Here is an 18,519-nt window from a genome sequence, read left to right as displayed (position 1 = left end):
CGTCTCTTGTATGAACAGAAGGTACAGCAGCCCTCATTACCGTCTCCAAATGGGAACTGTGTGACATAGTTCAAGCAATGGTGTGTTTAATAACCAGATAGCAGGAAATACACACTAGAAAGCATGAGCCATACCTAACAGGCCTATGTCAGTGGGAGCTATCCACTATATGGAGTACTTGTGCCATTGATTTCAATGGGATTTGGGGCAGGGGCTTCACTTCTTTTGGCTCATCCCCATTATAGCAACACTCCCCGCCGCAAAGAAAATTGTCTCAAATGCTAGGTGGCGCAACTGTCTAGATCCAACCTCTTTGCAAGTGTTTAACTGGCCACATTTAGAGTACAATCCTACAGAAGTCTACTCAGAAGCAAGCCCCATTCAGTTCAATGGAGCTCACTCCCAAGTGTGCATAGGATTGCAACCTGTATTTACTTTCATCTGACTCTCAGCTTATCAAGTTTCCTATCCACCATTGTGTCTTGTCCTGTCCTCTCCTCCCCAATTCAGTCCTCCACACACACACAAAATATGTTCTAAAGCCTCCAGAGCAGATTTAGGAAAGGGGGGGGGAAGGGGATTCAACTCACTGGTGGATGCCATTCTGTCTGCAGCTGGATTTCACCCCAAGCATGCAGAGACTGATGGTCCTGTTACATAAGGAACAAATGGTTGTTGTGTAATATTAGCCAAAGAAAATGAAAAGCGTGTGTGTGTTTTGATTAAAACCGTGGAAGAAGGAGAAAAGCTACAGACACCAAGGCTAATTGACATTGGATTCCTTTTTATTTTAACATTGTGGCATAAATTTGCAATGGCAGTGGTACAGACCGGCTCAGGAACCATTGTTATCAGATTTCTTTCAAGTAATAACTAAAGTAATTTTGATTCATAGCTACATTTTGTGAATGCAAAAAAAATCCACTATAAAAATAATTTTACATTTTTGTAAATAACAAAAAAGCAAATATATAGTGCCCTTTGGCTTAACCAAATAAGAAACAAAACCAAAAACACAGAACAGACTACTGGGTATCAACCGAAATTATCCGCCTTTTGACATAAATAGAAAATATAAGTTAGTATAACTCTTAAGTTGTTTGTATTTTTATTTTTATTTTTTACAAATATACATTTTTTTGCACTGAGAAATCAGCAGAGATTAAACATTTATATACGTGACTTTAAAGCTTTTACACTTCTGGCCAGTGTACTCACATTAGGCATAATACATTTTTTTATATAACACATAATACATTGCACAGTTGTAAATTAACACTGCTCCGTCAGGTGGCTTGTCGTCAGCCACTTTTTGCTACATGGAGGTACAAGCCGTTCCTTCTGTGGCATGAGTGGAAGAAGAGGAACAAAAGCAAAAAAATAAAAGTAAAAAAACAACAACAGGCGACTCTTCTTCCATACTCTGGTCTCTCTTGCCAGTCCCTTTGACATGTGGAGAGGAAGGGCCTCTCTCAAGCTCTGGTGTTTCCAAGGAAACAATCACTTCGGTGTTCTATAGTGCAAAATCTGCAAGAGAAGGTCACCACTAGTAAACTTGCACAGAAAACTGAGTTACTGGCCGACAGATACAAAGGAATACAAAAACCACAAAGGTGCTGAATGCAGTAAGTGGCCGGGGGAGAAACAGTTCTCGGAAGCGCCGGACCCGATGAAGGCCCGTTTCTGGGCACAAGTTCCCTTCCTCGGGGCATTGAGCAACCCACGAAGTCAAACTCCTCAGCTCGCTCATTCCGCAATTCAGGCACTTCTGAGAACCGTCCGTCCCTTGGGCATTTGCTCGATACAAAGGGGCGCCGCAAGCCACCGGCCAACCTCCCCCCGGCTCCCCTCCCACCAACACTAGCGGATGAGTCAGCAAAAGCTGCGCGGGGGGGGGGGGTCTTGCTTTTACACCACGCAATACCAGACCATCAGGAAGTTACTCCAGATCCACACGGACGGACGGACGGGCGGGCGGGCGGGCGGGCGGGCAGGAAAGTGGCGGGCCGCGCGCGCGCGCCTAACTGGCCAGCCCTGGTACTTCTGCGAGTGTCAGTTCGCCGCTTTTATTTTTAGACGAAAGGCGCCATTCCCAGCCAATCCCGGCCAGTTTCGCAAGCGGCCCCACCCCGTGGCTCCGCCGCACGCGAGACCACACCCCCGAAACTCTAGATGCCGACCCGGTTGGAGTGGCTGCCCCGCGCCCGCTCTCCGCCCCCGAGTTCTGTCCTAGCGCAGAGCAGCAGTCATCACCCCAGCCCCATCTTCTATCCCACCCTTAACGGAATCGAATTAGAGCCGGAACGTCGATCCGGGGAAGGGTCAACGAGCGCTCGCTCACCTCGTTCATCGGAGTCTTTTCCGGGGGGTCTGCTCGGAGGGGGCAGCGGTGACAGAACCTGGCAACGCGCCGGCGTGATCCCCGGCCGCTCTCGAGTCTACGATTCTTTTCCGCTTGGCGAAGAAATCTGGGGACCGGAGCCAAGGAAAAAGCGGGGGGGGGGGGGAGAGAGAGAGAGAGAAATGAGCGGAGTGTTCGTGCGTGTTGTTTTAAGAAGGTCACTTGGGCCAAGAAGCCTTCAGTCCGAAAGGGAGACACACCCATCCAAGTCGGGACGGCAGAAAAACAATCGCTTTGCGCACAAGGGACCCGCCCTGCTGGGCGACTACGACGCGCACAGCCGCCGCGCGCTTGGCTCCCCCGTCCGCCAGCGAGCAGGAGTGCAGCTGGCCGGGTTTGTTTACGTCGCCGAAGGAGCCGGCGGCGGCGGGCTCGCCTGCAGAGCGCGAGGTGCTGCGTAAGCACTTTCCAGCCCAGCCCAGCCCAGCCCCGGGGACCTGCGCGGAGCCCTAAACGGAGCCAGCGCCTCCGGGCGACGTTTCCAGACACCCGCCAGGGCACGCACGAAACTGGGGAGGGGGGAGAGCGGCACTGGCCGCCCGCAGGCGCTTCAGTGCGGGAGGGGCCAGCCTGACGAAGCTCCCGCCGCCGCCGCCCATAGGCACAAGTGCAACGCGAGCCGATGGCGGACGTGCTTACCTGTGATGTGAGCTACGCCGGCGGACGATGCCCTCTTCAGAGCCGCGGCGGCGGCGCACGGGACGGGCTTGATTGTAATCCCTGAGTAGTTGCTGAGCGGATCGGCCCGGTTCTCCCGGTTGAGGCGCTCCTCGCCCGCCGCCGCTATAGTGCTTTCCAAGGTCTTGCCCTGAGGGCTCAGCGGGGAGGGGCTCGAAGACGAAAGCCCCGTCTCCTGGGGAGAGTCCCTGGGCTCCGTCTGCAGAGGCGCCTCCGCGCTGCCCGGCGGCGGCGGCTTCGACCGGACCACCAGGACCGGGAAGCGGCACCTCCCAACCTGCAACGTCTCCCGGTAGAACGCAGGCACGGCGTCGCCCTCCACCTCTTCCCACTGCAGCCTGCCCGAGCCGGCCAGCGGCGTCTCGGTCTGGAAGTTGTAGTCCCAGCGCCTCTGGCCGTCCTCGCAGATCTCCCGCAGCTTGCCCTTCAGCTCCCGGTTGAGCTCGTCGTGATCCACGGGGCCGAAGAGGTTCCTGCACACGCCGGTGCGGGCGTGCAGGGGGAAAGTCCGGCGAGCCGCCAGGCGCTCCAGAGCCGAGGCGCTCGAGAGGTGTACATTGGACATGGTGGCGGCGGCAGGGAGCGGGCAGGTTCCTGCTTTCGCCCGGGGAGGCGGGGAAGGGGAGCGGGTCCGGGCGCCCTCGCCGATCCCAATCACAGCGCTGGGCAGCCGAGCCGCGCTCCCGCCGCCCTTCGGGGCAGAACCGCCCGCCCGAGCTCGCTCTCGCGCAACCTACCCGCCCTCCGAGCCTGGCTCCGCTTCTCGCAGCCTGCCTGCGGTCGCCTCGCTTTTTAAAGCTCTCACCGAGTGAGTTCGAGCAAAACATCGATTAGCATAATACTATTTCTCTGCAATAACACTCCTGCTATTGGTGGACGCTCCATTCTACCCAGGGCGCCGTTCCGCCTTTCCCCGCCCCTTATTGGATGGAGAGCGAAGTGTGGCAAGGCGCCAAAAGCGCCCCTGTCATGGCCATTGGAGAGCGGGGCTTGTCCGTCACGGCTGACTTTGGAGCGGGCGGGGGGAGAAGAGCGAGAGAAAGGGAAGGCGGCGCCTAGCTATTTAAAGAGATGGCTGAGTAACACGACACCGGCCCACGTAGAGCTCTCTGCTCCCTTTGTTTGCAGTCGGCGACGGCCGCTTCTTTGCGATCGCGTTTTTTGTTATCGTTGCGGCTTCTTTTTTTAAACAACACTTATGGGCACTAGTGTAAGCGTAGAAGTGGAGGGTGTGTTCTTGCGGTTGGGCTTTTCTTCTTTCTTCTCTTTTTGCAACAGTAAACAGCTTTTCCACCCAGCATTTGAACAGTCGAACAAAGTAAAATAGCAAGCGGCTTTGTGAAGAAAACAAAGCTTATTTGCAGCGGGGCGTTCAACGCAGGGGGACGCTAGGAAGAGAGAAAAGACGGATTTCGAAAGTCGGGAGATGGGCCGGGTTTATCCGCGTGTGTTCAGCATCTTGGAAGCAAGATGAGGAGAAGTTACTGGCTAGATTTCGAACTGGATTAGGGAAACCACGCAACATTTTGTCCCCTTTCATTCAAATAAGTCCACCGAATTCAAGATAGTTTCTAATCTCAGTAGGTTGAGTTGTCGAAGATTAACCTATTTGTGCATTACATTCTTGCAGGTCGTTGCAAACGTCGCCGTCTGTGGTTAATGGGGTGGGAGTGGAATCTTCTGGCTCTGCGGTGAAGGCTGAGGCTCCTGGTGGAGTTTAATGCAGGGCTTTGAGCTATACCACCACGGTCATGAGGCTGTTGTTTTTTATAGGCCATCCCAGCAAAAGACAGAAGTCCCAGCATTTGTTGGTTTTTCAGTTAGAGAGTATCCAAGCTCCAAATGTGCCTGTGATTCTACTTTCCCCCTGAATCAGATACTTTTGAACAGTTCTCTCCCCCCGCCCCAATCTAGTGTGCAATATTAGTCAAGTTGGCGTTTGTGAAGTTATTCATCATTGGGACTGAAGCCCTCGGGTTGCACAAAAAATGGGAAACTGTGGTTCATGCAAATCTCTCCAGTGTCAGTTATTTGGCTCATTGTCTTCTGTGGTTTCAGACAATGGTTCTACTTCCAGAGCAGCTCGGATTGCATCTGTCTACAAATAGGGGCTTCAACTGCAGCAGCAAAGGTGGCAACCTGTGGCAAGTGGGACATTGCCGCCAAGGATCCACTTATCATTCACTAGGAATACAGGAAGCTGCCTTATACTTAGTCAACAATCTAGCCCAGTATTGTCGACGCTGATTAACAGCGGCTTTCCAGGGTTTCAGGCAGGAGTTTTTACAGCTGTACTTGGAGATGTCAAGAGATTGAATTTGGGACTTTCTGCATGTAAAGCCGGTGCCCTACCCAGGAAAACTCTTAACCAAGGCCTGCTTTTTTCAGAGAGGGGTCTCCCCCATCAGATATATCTGTTGAAGTAGCAACTTACCTCTGTGTGCTTGTCCCACGATACATTTGTCAGTATTTAAAGGTTCTGCAGGACTCTGCTTAGAGAGGGTTTCTAAATTATTCTGATGGAAGGATCCCCATTTTAATAGCTTCCCTTGAGTTGTGAGCAGAGAAAATGTGCTGTGCCCAGGAAGGAGCAACGAGAGCTCCATCTATTCATGGTAAACCTATCAGCCTGTCATCAGTTCAAAGCTCTCTCAAGGAGGAATAGAATAGATTTGACATGGTACGAGCAAGACCAACATGATTTGAGATGACTGAAGGTGTTGCAATCCAGTGGAGTCATTTGGATTCTGGCATTAAAGTAGCCATTGGGGCAAATGTCATGATAGCCTTGGTTTGTGCATTTTTCTTATTGAAATTAAACCTCCAGGAGGACCGTATGGCCATTTGCAAGAAGGCCTGCAGGCCAGAAAGATGCTGTTCAGTGAACAGTTCATAAAAAGGCTATCATGGTTCATTGGCACTGACAACGCACCTCATTAGGCAAGATGTAAACCTCTGTCGAAAGAGTTTTTGATGGGGCAGAAAGAAGAAAGGTCAGCCATCCAACCAGGCCTTCAAGGGAAAACAGGTGATGAAATATTAATTCCTTTGATTTAACAACCTTTCAGATCTGGTCCACAAAGGAGATGGGACCAAAGCCAATCCTGCCTCAGAGAGTACATGATCATGGTACACAGTTATCCTTTTAACAATTGGCCCTCTGCCAAAAGAAGGCAGGTTTTTCTTTCTTTCCAAGACTTAGTAATCATTAACCAATAAAGTGTAAGTTCCACAAACTAAGCTTTGTTTCCTCTGTGGTTTTCCTCGGTGCCTGGTGAGTTATCCTATCCTACAGATATGCATAGCTGTATCCGGGAACAGATAACATTCTGGACAAGGCAAGTGAGGGTAGTTAAATCAACTATGCTGTATGTCACTAGTAATAGAAGTGAAGCCAGGTGATGTTTTGAGCCAGGTGAATGTTTGGCAAAAAGGCTTGTGCTAACATAATTGACTCCACTGATGGCTTAAATGGCAGGCACATGGGTGACTTGTCTCTGATATTACTCCCATCACACTGTCCTGTTTTGTACTGCACAGCCCCTTTGCCTTATGCTGCTAATCTGGAGATATTGGGGTTGGCCACTGTCAGGACAGTGATGGAATGTACTATTATCTCCTGAACAAACTCCTCCATAAACTTTTAAAAGGACTATTGTTTGTTTATTTACAGCATTTTTACCTCACCCATTAGCCAAAATGTAATAAATAAGAAGGCTCCCATAATGGTTTACAAAGATTAATAATAAGACAGTCCCTGCCCTCAGGTTTACCATCTAAAAGACAGTAGAAAAGGAAAAGGGATTGGGAGGGAGGAGGGGGGAAAGCAAAACTCAGGCACCAAGTTTCCAAGTTCTTATAGATGTTCTTTCTGGCAAAGAAGAGTGAATCAAACACCCTGCAGCTGTTCCTTCTTTGGCTGATGTATGGGGCAAGATTGGTCTCCTTGCCATGATGTTCTTCCTGAGAGGCACAGGGTACAGCCTCCTAGTTAGGGATGTATGAAAGTCACTTACCTTTTTGCTGATTGATTCGCGGTGGAGGGGGAGGCACGCCGTCCCTCCCCTCGGAATCCTCTGGGGGGGGAGGCGATCTGGTCCTCCTGCCCGGAATCCTGCCCAGCCAGCTCCGCAGAGCAGCTGGCCAGGGCCATCTGCAGCCGGAGTTCCAGCCGTGGACTGGCTGCTGCGGACGCAAATGGCAGTCGCCGTAGCGGCTGCCATTTGTGTCCAGCCAGGCTGCTGTGATAGGTTACGTAAGTATTTACGTAGCCTATCACGGCAGACCAAAAAACACCATCGTACGCAAACGGTGGTGGCTACAGCGGCCGCCATTTGCGTTCCCTATTTTTCACCATTTTAGCCTACGTAAATATTTACGTAGGCTATTACGGTGAAAAAAAAGGAACGCAAATAGCATCCACTACGCTATTTGCATTCCCCCTTTTTTTCGCCGTAATGGCCTATGTAAATATTTACATAGGTTAAAACAGCGAAAAATAGGGAACGCAAATGGCGGCCGCCATAGCCGCCGCCATTTGCATACGCTGTGTTTGGGGGGAGGTAGCCGTGATAGGCTATGTAAATACTTACATAGCCTATCATAGCTGCAAGGACGCAAATGGCTGCAGCAGCCCGGCTGCGGCCGGCCAGGAGACCAGCCGCTGCCGGAGCCACTGCCACTGCCCCAGGTAAGTTCCATCCCGGGAGGATTCCGTGGGGGGGCGGGGGGCAGGAAGCCATTCCGCCACAGATTCCGGGGGGCCGGATTCTTTAGAATCCACTGGAATCCATGGCGGAATTCTCTGCCATCCCTGCTCCTAGTGACCCCTGGTTATCTGGCTAATGGATGAAACCAGAGCCTGCAGTCTCAGGGAACTTACATAAGAACATAGCCCTGCTGGATCAGACCAAGGGTCCATCTAGTCCAGCATTCTGTTCACACAGTGGCCAACCAGCTGCCTGTAGGAAACCTGGAAGCAGGACATAAGTGCAAAAGCATCCTCACTCGTGTTCTCCATCAACTGGTGTACATAGGCATAGCACCTCTGATACTGGAGGTAGCATATAGCCATCATGACTCGGAGCCATTGATAGCCTTCTCCATGAATTAGTCCAATCCCCTTTTAAAGGTGTCTGAATTGGTGACCACCACTGTGTCTTATGGTAGCGAATTCCATAGTTCATTTTGCACTGTATGAAGAAGTACTTCTTTTTATCTGTCCTGAATCTCCCAGCTTGATGGGATGTCCCTGAGTTTTGGAATTATGAGAGGGGCCCCATCTACATGGCACTGCTTTCACCCTTCACTCCATCGCAACCGCACAGCATTGTAGCTGTGAATTAGCTTCTGCTGCAATACACTCACGATTTACTGCAGGAAACTCTGCTGTGCCCTTCTTTTTACCATACATTTTAATGCGCAGCTGTGCAGGTATGTGAGTGTGGGGGTGCGATACTTCAGGTTTTAGTGGCTGTTTTGTACCTTAGGGGTTCTGTTGTGTCTGTCCCTTGTTAGGTAAAATGTGGGTGATTTGTGCTCCATTGCCACACCAACTGTTTGCAGTTCCCTAGCCTGAGACTCTCACAATGGTTCGCACTCACCAAGGCGTGAGAGGTACGTGTCTACCCATCATTCCAAAATGGTGACTGGAGCGAAGCTGGTCCTGGACCTGCTGCTCCCCCACCCACCCACCCACCCCACCTTGGGCACTGACTCCAAAGCAGTCATTGCAAAGATATGAAGCTGCAAAAATATGCATAAGTGTGACTAAATAAATGAAAACGCCTCTCAGTGCATCTGTAACTGCACAGCTGCGAAGGGATGGGGGATGTAAAGGGGCATCACAGAGTGACGCAAGCACTACACACGCCTACAACACACCCACCACAAAGTCCGAAGTTGGTTTGGGAAGGGGACAGACAGCTCGCAACTGTGGAGAACCAAACCAAAAACACTGCAGCAAAACGCCTCCTTGGAAATCCGCATTTTCCAGGAGAAAACTACAGATGGCTGTGAAGTGATGACTACATTGTATGTCCTGTAGGACCTTGACTCGCAGCCGCCCCGGAGTAAAAGGCTCGTGTAGATGGGGCCAGGGAGAAAAGTGCAGCCCTGTCAGCTGGAGCTGTGTGTTCCTTCTGGCAGGGAGAGGTGAAGTGAGCTGGAAAGGGTAATATCAAAGTTTCCTGTGTATGATGACTGCCTCACCACTGTAACCATTTATACATGCAATCATGATTTACCTAATTTGCTTCATTATTTTGCTCTGGCTTATTTTAGAGAATCAAGCAGGCCAGTAGGGGCACATTTTGCCAAGGTGACTAATGAGAGTGCAGAGTGAAGCGTTGCTCAACCTCTGCCACCCTTGCAAAACAAAAAGAAAAACACACCATATACATTAAAGGCTGATGCTGTGTGGGACAGAGCAATCCTCAGCCCCCAATCCTCTGCTTGGTAGGTTTACAATGGGGTGGAGGCACCTTTCTGCTGGCAGAGGCGGCCACATCCACTCTGGAGGCCTAGTTTTGCCCCCAGAAAGCTCTGTGGGCATTTATCTACCACCACCAGCAGCTGGCATAGTTAATCCCCAAATAGGTGGGGCAGATCAGGCCCCTGAACTATGGCAGCCTAGAGCTGGCATAGTTAATCCCCCCATTGCTTTCAGTGGTGGGATTTTATATATCTGCCACAGACCCACCAGGAAGAAAAGCCTCCCGCCTCCCTCTCACCCTGGCCAGCTTTGGACCCTCTTCACTCCCACCCTCTCCCTTAGGATTGCACTGACAGGCATCCCACTACCACTGTTGCCACCTTACCTTGTCCAGCTGTATAATGAAATGCCTTGAATTGTAGTGGAGGCTGGTGGCTCCAGTTTTGATGGGGCTGCGAAGCCATTCTGGGTTTCAGCCAGAACCAGCCAGAACTCTAAAGGTGCTATCCAAGGTGCTGAACCTATTTTGGGGATAGGGTTCAGCAGCTTGGATAGCTCCTTTAGAGTTCTGGCTGGTCTGACTGAAAACCAGGATGGATTCACAGCTCCATTGAAATCAGAGCCACCAGCCTCCACTGTTTAACTAGTTTGCTTTGTTTTGCACGAGCCTTTTAAAAAACAAAAACAGATAGCAAAGCAGAGATCCCATCATCTGTATTGCACTTTCCTGTCATTATTAACTATATCCAGAATTGCAATACAATTTCCCTCCACTTTGGCATTTGAGATTTGTTCGTTCTAATGCAGGCTGATGGTCTTTGACTGTAATATCCTGAGCCACTCCTGAGTCCTGACATCAGCAAAGTAGCTGCCAACGTTGTGTGCACACAGCAGTTATGCTATATCATAAACATTCACTTGCCAGTACGGTCAGTCACTCGTAGGCCTGAGCAATTAAGATTTCTCCATAATCAGATTTCTGATAGGAAATGAAACCAGGCAAATGTTAATGATTTAACATTAAGTAATTAACCTAACATTAACTTGACATTACCATTAGGTAATGACTTAGTATTAATTTCCAAGAAGCTGGATATTTCAGATTTTCCTTGAAGCCTCGGTAGAAGAGGCAAAATGAAGCAGAATGCTTATTAGAGGTTTTTCTGTTGCTAACCGAATGACACTTCATGGTAAATGTGGAAAGACAATGCAAAACATTTATGTGGCAGAAGTGTCTGACCATGCTGATACAAATACAACTTTCCAGCTGGACTCGGTGTGGCTACTGAAAACATTTCAGTTTTCCTTATATCAGGAAATCACATCAGACCTTCAGCACCAACTGGAAGTTAGAAAACAATGCTTGTTCGTGATAGAAAATACTAGTGCTGTACTGAAAATATTCCTCCGCTTTTTCTTTTTTTTACCATTCTTATTCAATTTATAGAAAATAAGTTGCTTTCAAAAAGAAATGCAATGGTGTAGAAAATTTTGAAGAAATTCTCATGGGTTGGGTTTGGGTTTCTTGTGTTTACCTTACTTAGGAGGTGGCCGAGGAGTATGCACAAGTGTCCCGTTTTTCATGGTATAATCGTCTCTCTAGCAGTCGGTAGCCTTGTAATCTTCCCACACTTCAATTAAAGCCCAGAGGAAGACATCATGAGGTAATTCCTCCCATGGGGCTTTTTCAGATCAGGGAGTGCAGGCAGCCTGGGAGGCTGCAGAGCAGTGGAGAAATGTGTAATAGAAAGAAAACACACACACACACACACAGCACCCTCAGCCACCTTGCAGTGATTAGGTAAACGCAAAAGCATCACAAAAATAAATTATAAAACAATGAGGCAGAATAACGGAGACCTCGTTCATGGGAGGAGACAACTTTCAGGAAATTGGAGGACAGATTTAAGCACGGCACTAGCTCCACATCCTCCCTGGAGCTCAAGATAACACTGCCCCCCTCACACCTGCATTGTGGTGGATGCAAAATGGGGGCCAGTCTGCCAACACACTCGATGCTTGCAGTGGCAACACAAAACCCAAAAAATCTTATGAAAAAATAAAGTTGTGCTACAACCCCTGCCAATGGTGAACCCTACCTGTGAGACACTGTTGAGAATTTCCCCTGTCTCTGGAGAAATTCAGTGAACTGTTTCTACCCAGAATTTCTCTGCCAGGGTGGAGAATTCTGATAAGTCATTTGCACACCTGTAGAAATGCAACAGAAGAAAATACTGGACTCTTCTGTACACACTGTAATCCTCTCCTGCAACAATCTCTTCTTGACCCTTCTTGCCCTTACTCCTCCTAGAACCTCCCACTCTTTACACCAAGGTTGGGCAACTTGTAACCTTCTAGATGCTTTGACCTACAACTCCCATCTGTCCTAGCCAGTGGTGAGGGATCGTGGGAGGTGTAAGCCAAAACATCTGGAGGGCCACAAGTTGCCCGCCCCTGCTTAAGCCATCTCCATCCATTCTTTCTTGCTGCTCCTTATTCTTGGAGAGCCTTTCCAGATGAAAGCTGCAGCATCTCTTCAGTTTTCATATTTAGATCTCTCTTTCAAAACCAACCCCATTCTGATTACCTCAATGAAGGTTAATCTCTTCTTGGAAAGTGTGCCACAAGCCCAGTCCCTCATGCTTTGGACTGTGTTTGCCTCCAGTTTGCTGAGCTGAGGAACAGGCAGCAGTGCAGGCCTCACACTATACCAGCCTTCCCCAACCTGGTGCCCTCCAGATGTTTTGTACTGCAACTCCCATCAGTCCCGGCCAGCTTAGCTGATGGTCAGGAATGCTGGGAGTTGCAGTCCAAAACATTTAGAGGACACAAGGTTGTGGGAGGCTGCTCTATGCCATACCGAGCTCTGCCACAGACTCCCACTCCCCATACCGCTTGGAGTGCACATGGTAGAACTTAGAAGCCGCTCTGCAGATGGTTTTATATTGAAAGGCAGGGTAGAAATTTAATAAATAATTAAATAACCTGAGCCTGTCCATGCCATAGCTCCTTCCTCCCAGGAATATCTAGATTATCTCTTTATAAAACAGGCACACCCCTTCTTGAAGGCAGAGAGAGCACCCTTCAGCCTCTTCCTTGTGTGTGTGTTTTTTAAAAAATAACTGTTTATTGCGAATTTTTACAAAACAACACAAACTGAAAACATTACAAAACCTAAAAAACCCCACAAAATAAAAATACAACATGTTCAAAAATCCTCAGTTTCTAACATTAAAATATTTGAGAAAGAAAGAAAAAAAGGGAAGGTTACACATAAACTTCAGTAAAAGCAGACCAAATATCTGCATATAAGTCCATTTGCAAGTTATGCCTACATACCACTCTTTCAAATATTGCTAGTGTTGTTAAGTCTTCAGTCCATTGCATTGTAGGTGGTGAGCTGTTATCCTTCCAATATCGTACTATCAGTCTTTTAGCAACCAAAAGGGAGCGAAAAATCCATTTACTCTGACCATGTGTTACATTCAAGAAGCAGGTAAGTAGTTTCAAAGAACATTTACATCAGTTCCAATACAAAATTTATCCGTACAATAATTTCCTCCCAAAAGGAGGCGGCCATTGGGCATTTCCAAAACATATGAATAAAAGAAGCATTGACTGCATTACACCTCCAACAATTAGCTGAATGTGACACGCCATTACTAAAAAGACATTGTGGCGTCCAATAGACCTGAAACAAGAGCTTTTGCTGAATAAGGCGTAACCGGAGATCCATTGAAATGTCCGAAACAGACGCCAAAACAGCAGTCCATTGATTAAGCAAATTGGGACATTCCAATTCCCTCTTCCATTCCTGCTGTAAACCACTTGTGTCATATTTATTCATTGATAATAAATATTTATAAAAATGAATTGTAAGTCGATACATCTGATCAGCTTCAATAAGAATTTCCAATAGCAAAGGAGACTCTGAGGCAGTAAAAGCAGCAGGAACGAATCTTCTTGTTGTTGTTGTTCAGTCGTTAAGTCGTGTCCGACTCTTCATGACCCCATGGACCATAGCACGCCAGGCCTTCCTGTCCTGCGCTCTCTCCCAGAGTGTGCTCAAATTCATATTCATTGCATCGGTGATGCTATCTAGCCATCTCATCCTCTGCCGTCCCCTTCTCCTTTTGCCTTCAGTCTTTCCCAGCATCAGGATCTTTTCCAGGGAGTTTTCTCTTCGCATTAGGTGGCCAAAATATTTGAGCTTCAGCTTCAGTATCTGTCCTTCCAATGAGCACTCAGGGTTGATTTCCTTTAGGATTGACTGATGTGACCTGCTTGCAGTCCAGGGGACTCATAAGAGTCTTCTCCAGCACCACAGTTCGAAAGCATCAATTCTTCAGCACTCAGCCTTCCTTATAGTCCAGCTCTCACAGCCATATGTTGCTACTGGGAAAACCATAGCTTTGATTATACGAACCTTTGTTGGCAAGGTGATGTCTCTGCTTCTTACTATGCTGTCTAGGTTTGCCATAGCTTTCCTCCCAAGGAGCAAGCGTCTTTCAATTTCATGGCTACAGTCACTGTCTGCGGTGATCTTGGAGCCCAAGAAAATAAAATCTGTCACGGCTTCCATTTTTTCCCCTTCTATATGCCAGGAAGTGATGGGGCCAGATGCCATGATCTTCGTTTTTTAATGTTGAGTTTCAAACCAGCTTTTGCACTCTCCACTTTCACCCACAACAAGAGGCTCTTTAGATCCTCTTCGCTTTCTGCCATTAGGGTGGTATCGTCTGCGTATCTGAGGTTGTTGATAATTCTCCTGGCAATCTTAATTCCGACCTGTGATTCATCCAACCCGACATTTCTCATGATGTACTCTGCATATAAGTTAAATAAGCAGGGCGACAATATACAGGCTTGTCGTACTCCTTTTCCAATTTTGAACCAATTGGTTGTTCCATGTCCGGTTCTTACTGTTGCTTCTTGACCCTCGTACAGGTTTCTCAGGAGACAGGTAAGGTGGTCTGGTACCCCCATCTCTTTCAGAATTTGCCAGAGTTTGTTGTGATCCACACAATCAAAGGCTTTAGCATAGTCAATGAAGCAGAAATAGACGTTTTTCTGGAATTCTCTTGCTTTTTCCTTGATCCAGTGAATGTTGGTGATTTGATCTCTAGTTCCTCTGCCTCTTCTAAACCCAGCTTGTACTTCCGGTAGTTCTCAGTTCACATACTGCTGAAGCCTAGCTTGTAGGATTTTGAGCATCACCTTGCTGGCATGTGAAATGAGCACAATTGTACAGTAGTTTGAACACTCTTTGGCATTGCCCTTCTTTGGAATTGGAATGTAAACTGACCTTTTCCAGTCTTGTGGCCACTGCTGAGTGTTCCAAATTGGTTGGCATATTGAGTGCAGCACGTCGACAGCATCATCTTTTAGGATCTTAAATAGCTCAGCTGGAAGACTGTCATCTCCGCAAGCTTTGTTGTTAATAAGGCCCACTTGACTTCACTCTCTAGGATGTCCGGCTCAAGTTCAGTGACCGCACTATCATGGCTATCAGGGACATTCAGATCTTTCCTGTATATTCTGTGTATTCTATTCTGTATCTTCTGTGTATTTTTTCCACCTCTTCTTAAACTCATCTGCTTCTGTTAGGTCCTTGCCTTCTTTGTCCTTTATCATGCCCGTCTTTGCACAAAACGATCCCTTGATATCTCCCATTTTCTTGAAGAGATCTCTAGTCTTTCCCATTCTATTGTTTTTCTCGATTTCTTTGCATTGTTCATTTAAGAAGACCTTCTTGTCTCTCCTTGCTATTCTCTGGAACTCTGCATTCAGTTGGATATATCTTCCCCTTTCTCCTTTGCTTTTCACTTCTCTTCTTTCCTCAGCTACCTGTAAAGCCTCCTCAGACAGCCACTTTGCTTTCTTGCGTTTCTTTTTCTTTGGGAGGGATTTCGTTGCTGCCTCCTGAACAATGTTACGGACCTCCATCCATAGTTCCTCAGGCACTCTGTCTATCAAGTCTAATCCCTGAAATCTATTCCTCACCTCCACTGTATATTCGTAAGGGAAATGATTTAGGTCATACCTGAATGGCTTAGTGGTTTTCCCTATGTTCTTCAATTTAAGCCGAAATTTTGCAATAAGGAAGCTCATGATCTGAGCCACAGACAGCTCCAGGTCTTGTTTTTACTGACTGTATCATCTTTGGCTGCAATGGACATAATCAATCTGATTTTGATATTGACCATCTGGTGATGTCCATGTGTAGAGTCGCCTCTTGTGCTGTTGGAAAAGAGTGTTTGCTATGATCAATGTATTCTCTTGGCAAAACTCTATTAGCCTTTGTCCTGCTTCATTTTGTACACCAAGGCCATGCTTGCCTGTTATCCCGGTCATTTCTTGACTTCCTGCTTTAGCATTCCAATCCCCTATGATGAAGAGGACATCTTTTTTTGGTGTGAGTTCTAGAAGGTGTTGTAGGTCTTCATAGAACCAATCAACCTCAGCTTCTTCGGCCTCAGTGGTTGGAGTATAGACTTGAATTACTGTGATGTTGAATGGTTTGCCTTGGATTCATACTGAGTTAATTCTATCGTTTTTGAGATTGTACCCCAGTACCGCTTTTCTGACTATGAGTGCTACTCCATTTCTTCTAAGGGATTCTTGCCCACAGTAGTAGATATAATGGTCACCTGAATTAAATTCGCCCATGCTTGTCCATTTTTGTTCGCTGATTCCCAAGATGTCGATGTTCAATCTTGCCATCTCATGTTTGACCACCTCCAGCTTACCTTGATTCATTGATCTGACATTCCAGGTTCCTAAACAATATTGTTCTTTACAGCATCGGACTTTCCTTTCACCACCAGACACATCCACAGCTGAGTGTCCTTTCGGCTTTGGCCCAGCCGCTTCACTCTTTCTGGCACTACTTGGAAATTCCCTCTGCTCTTCCCCAGTAGTATATTGGACACCTTCTGACCTGAGGGGCTCATCTTCCGGCGTCATCTCTTTTAGCCTTGTGATACGTTCCATGGGGTTTTCTTGGCAAGAATACTGGAGTGGGTTGCCATTTCCTTCTCCGGTGGACCACATTTTGTCAGAACTCTCCACCATGACCTGTCCGTCTTGGGTGGCCCTGCACGGCATAGCTTATGGCTTCACTGAGTTATGCAAGCCCCTTTGCAACAACAAGGCAGTGATCCATGAAGCGGAGGACCAAATCTAGATACCAACAAATGTTTGAATTGCAAATACTTCCTTGTGTTTTAATCCACAGGTGATTACTCCTCAGGAATGCATTAATCGGGGGCCAGCTCACTGGCTCTGCACACAGAAGGCCAAACTGGATATGGTGCCAAAGGCTGCTGTTGAAAATGACAGCTGGGTCCCTCCACTGCCCCCTTTGCATGTCTGCTGAGACATAGGCCAGACAAGCCCCTGCAGAGCAAGGCTCAGTTGAAGCAGGACTCAATCACTCAGAAGCGCATGCCCCCCCCCCCAAAGCTGTTCTCTCCCATCAGCTGCTGATGGGAGAGAAGAGCTTTCCCCTCTGTGACAGAGGGGACCGGGGCCGGGGCTTGAAGCTGCCAGGCCAGATGGGGAAGCCCCATGGGTCTTATCAAGCCTGTGGGCCAGAGGTTCCTGATCTAGGGGAACTTACTTATGTCCTGGGAATATCATCATTTCAGAACACAGGAAGTTCTGCTAGAGGCTGAGGGGGAAGCTAGATGTGCAGCGGCCATTTGTGGTGGTAGTCATAGATTTAGGGTGCAATCTTATATACACATACCTGGCTGACAGTAAGTCGCATTACATTCAATAGGGCTTAATTCAGCCCCACTGATCACAGTGGGACTTACTTCTGAGTAAACATGCATAGGGCTGCACTGTAAACCAATGAAAGGTTTCAGCATCACCTTAGAGCATTTCTACACCCGCCTAAAATCCCACAACTTTACCGGAGCTTTCTGCTTCCGTTTTAAATGCAGGATCACAACTCCCTTTACACATGCTTCCTTCACCCCCCCTTTCCCCCCTTGTCTGCATTGTACTATCTGTTTCATTATACAGCCACTAGATGGTGCTGTGGTCTAGCTTCTCTTATTGCGGGATTTCCTCTTTTCACAAGGGAACTCAATGTGCTGTAATTTGATAGCTCTTTATCTCCGATCTTTTTTTAAAAAATGAATAAATTTAGTCATTTAATGTGGTCACTTAGTGTGGGAGATGCCCTGGAGGTTAACGATGTCATGTAAAGGACCCGCAAACTTCCATGAGTAACCAATCTCAACAGCAGGATAAAAGCCCCATGCGGAGAAGCCCTAAGCGTATGTAAAAGAGGGCCTTTGGATCTTGCTATACCTTGTTTTCTGCACCATTTTTTCATTCTCTAATGAAATCTGGAATGATGGTACTCTCTCATTTTGGGGGGCAGAAAAACAAAACAACACACTTTTCTGGCCAGACCAATAGGAGTGATTCCATTTACTGTTCACTGTGGACAGAACAAGCCAACTGGACATACAGATGCTATACATGTCCAGGGAGCACTTGTTTGCTTTCCTTCTGCACCAACTTTTCTAACTGTAGGCAAACTTCAGCTCTCAACTCTTGCTGGCTGCTCTTTTATACTCTTCAGCTGGAACGTTCTGACCAATAACCTTTGAATACCTGTCTAACTGTCAGTCCATTGGCCTAAACTTAAGAGCCAGTGAGTGTAGACAGAATATTCTCTAATGGATCACCCTATCCTTTTTTTTATTCCACTGTCCAGTATAAAAACAACTGGACTCAACTGTAAACCACTAAACTCATAGTCACTTCCGTAGTAATGCTGACACTTGGCAGGCTGCCACCTGTATTCCACATATACAATGTAATTGTTTAAGCCTCAGTTAGAGGTAAACTGCCAACCTTTTCATCTCTCACAGTTAACTATACACAATCCAAACAATATCATATTACATAACACATGCTTATTTTTATAGTTACACAACATTTAAGCAGTCTTTCTCCTCAGGACCTATTGATTCTCCACAATATTGTT

The 18,519-nt window shown here is 47.5% G+C and overlaps 1 protein-coding gene across 1 annotated transcript; it reads right to left on the bottom strand.

Annotated features, from left to right (window-relative positions):
- Window positions 1–767: 767 nt before the first annotated feature.
- CDKN1C (cyclin dependent kinase inhibitor 1C) lies at window positions 768–3,846 on the bottom strand. The gene is made up of 3 exons (XM_084855690.1): window positions 3,041–3,846; window positions 2,342–2,468; window positions 768–1,527 (listed from the first exon to the last, which is right to left on the bottom strand). The coding sequence occupies exons 1-2, from the start codon at window positions 3,642–3,644 to the stop codon at window positions 2,347–2,349; spliced, it is 726 nt and encodes a 241-aa protein (XP_084711816.1). The 5' UTR covers window positions 3,645–3,846; the 3' UTR covers window positions 768–1,527; window positions 2,342–2,346.
- Window positions 3,847–18,519: the final 14,673 nt, after the last annotated feature.

The sequence above is a fragment of the Heloderma suspectum genome, chromosome 1 (genome assembly GCF_057233095.1).
Source record: "Heloderma suspectum isolate Gila_16-S chromosome 1, 16-S_ref, whole genome shotgun sequence".
Taxonomy (NCBI): domain Eukaryota; kingdom Metazoa; phylum Chordata; class Lepidosauria; order Squamata; family Helodermatidae; genus Heloderma; species Heloderma suspectum.
The sequence above is the reverse complement of the archived record's forward strand: the minus strand, read 5'-3'. Positions and strand labels throughout refer to the sequence as shown.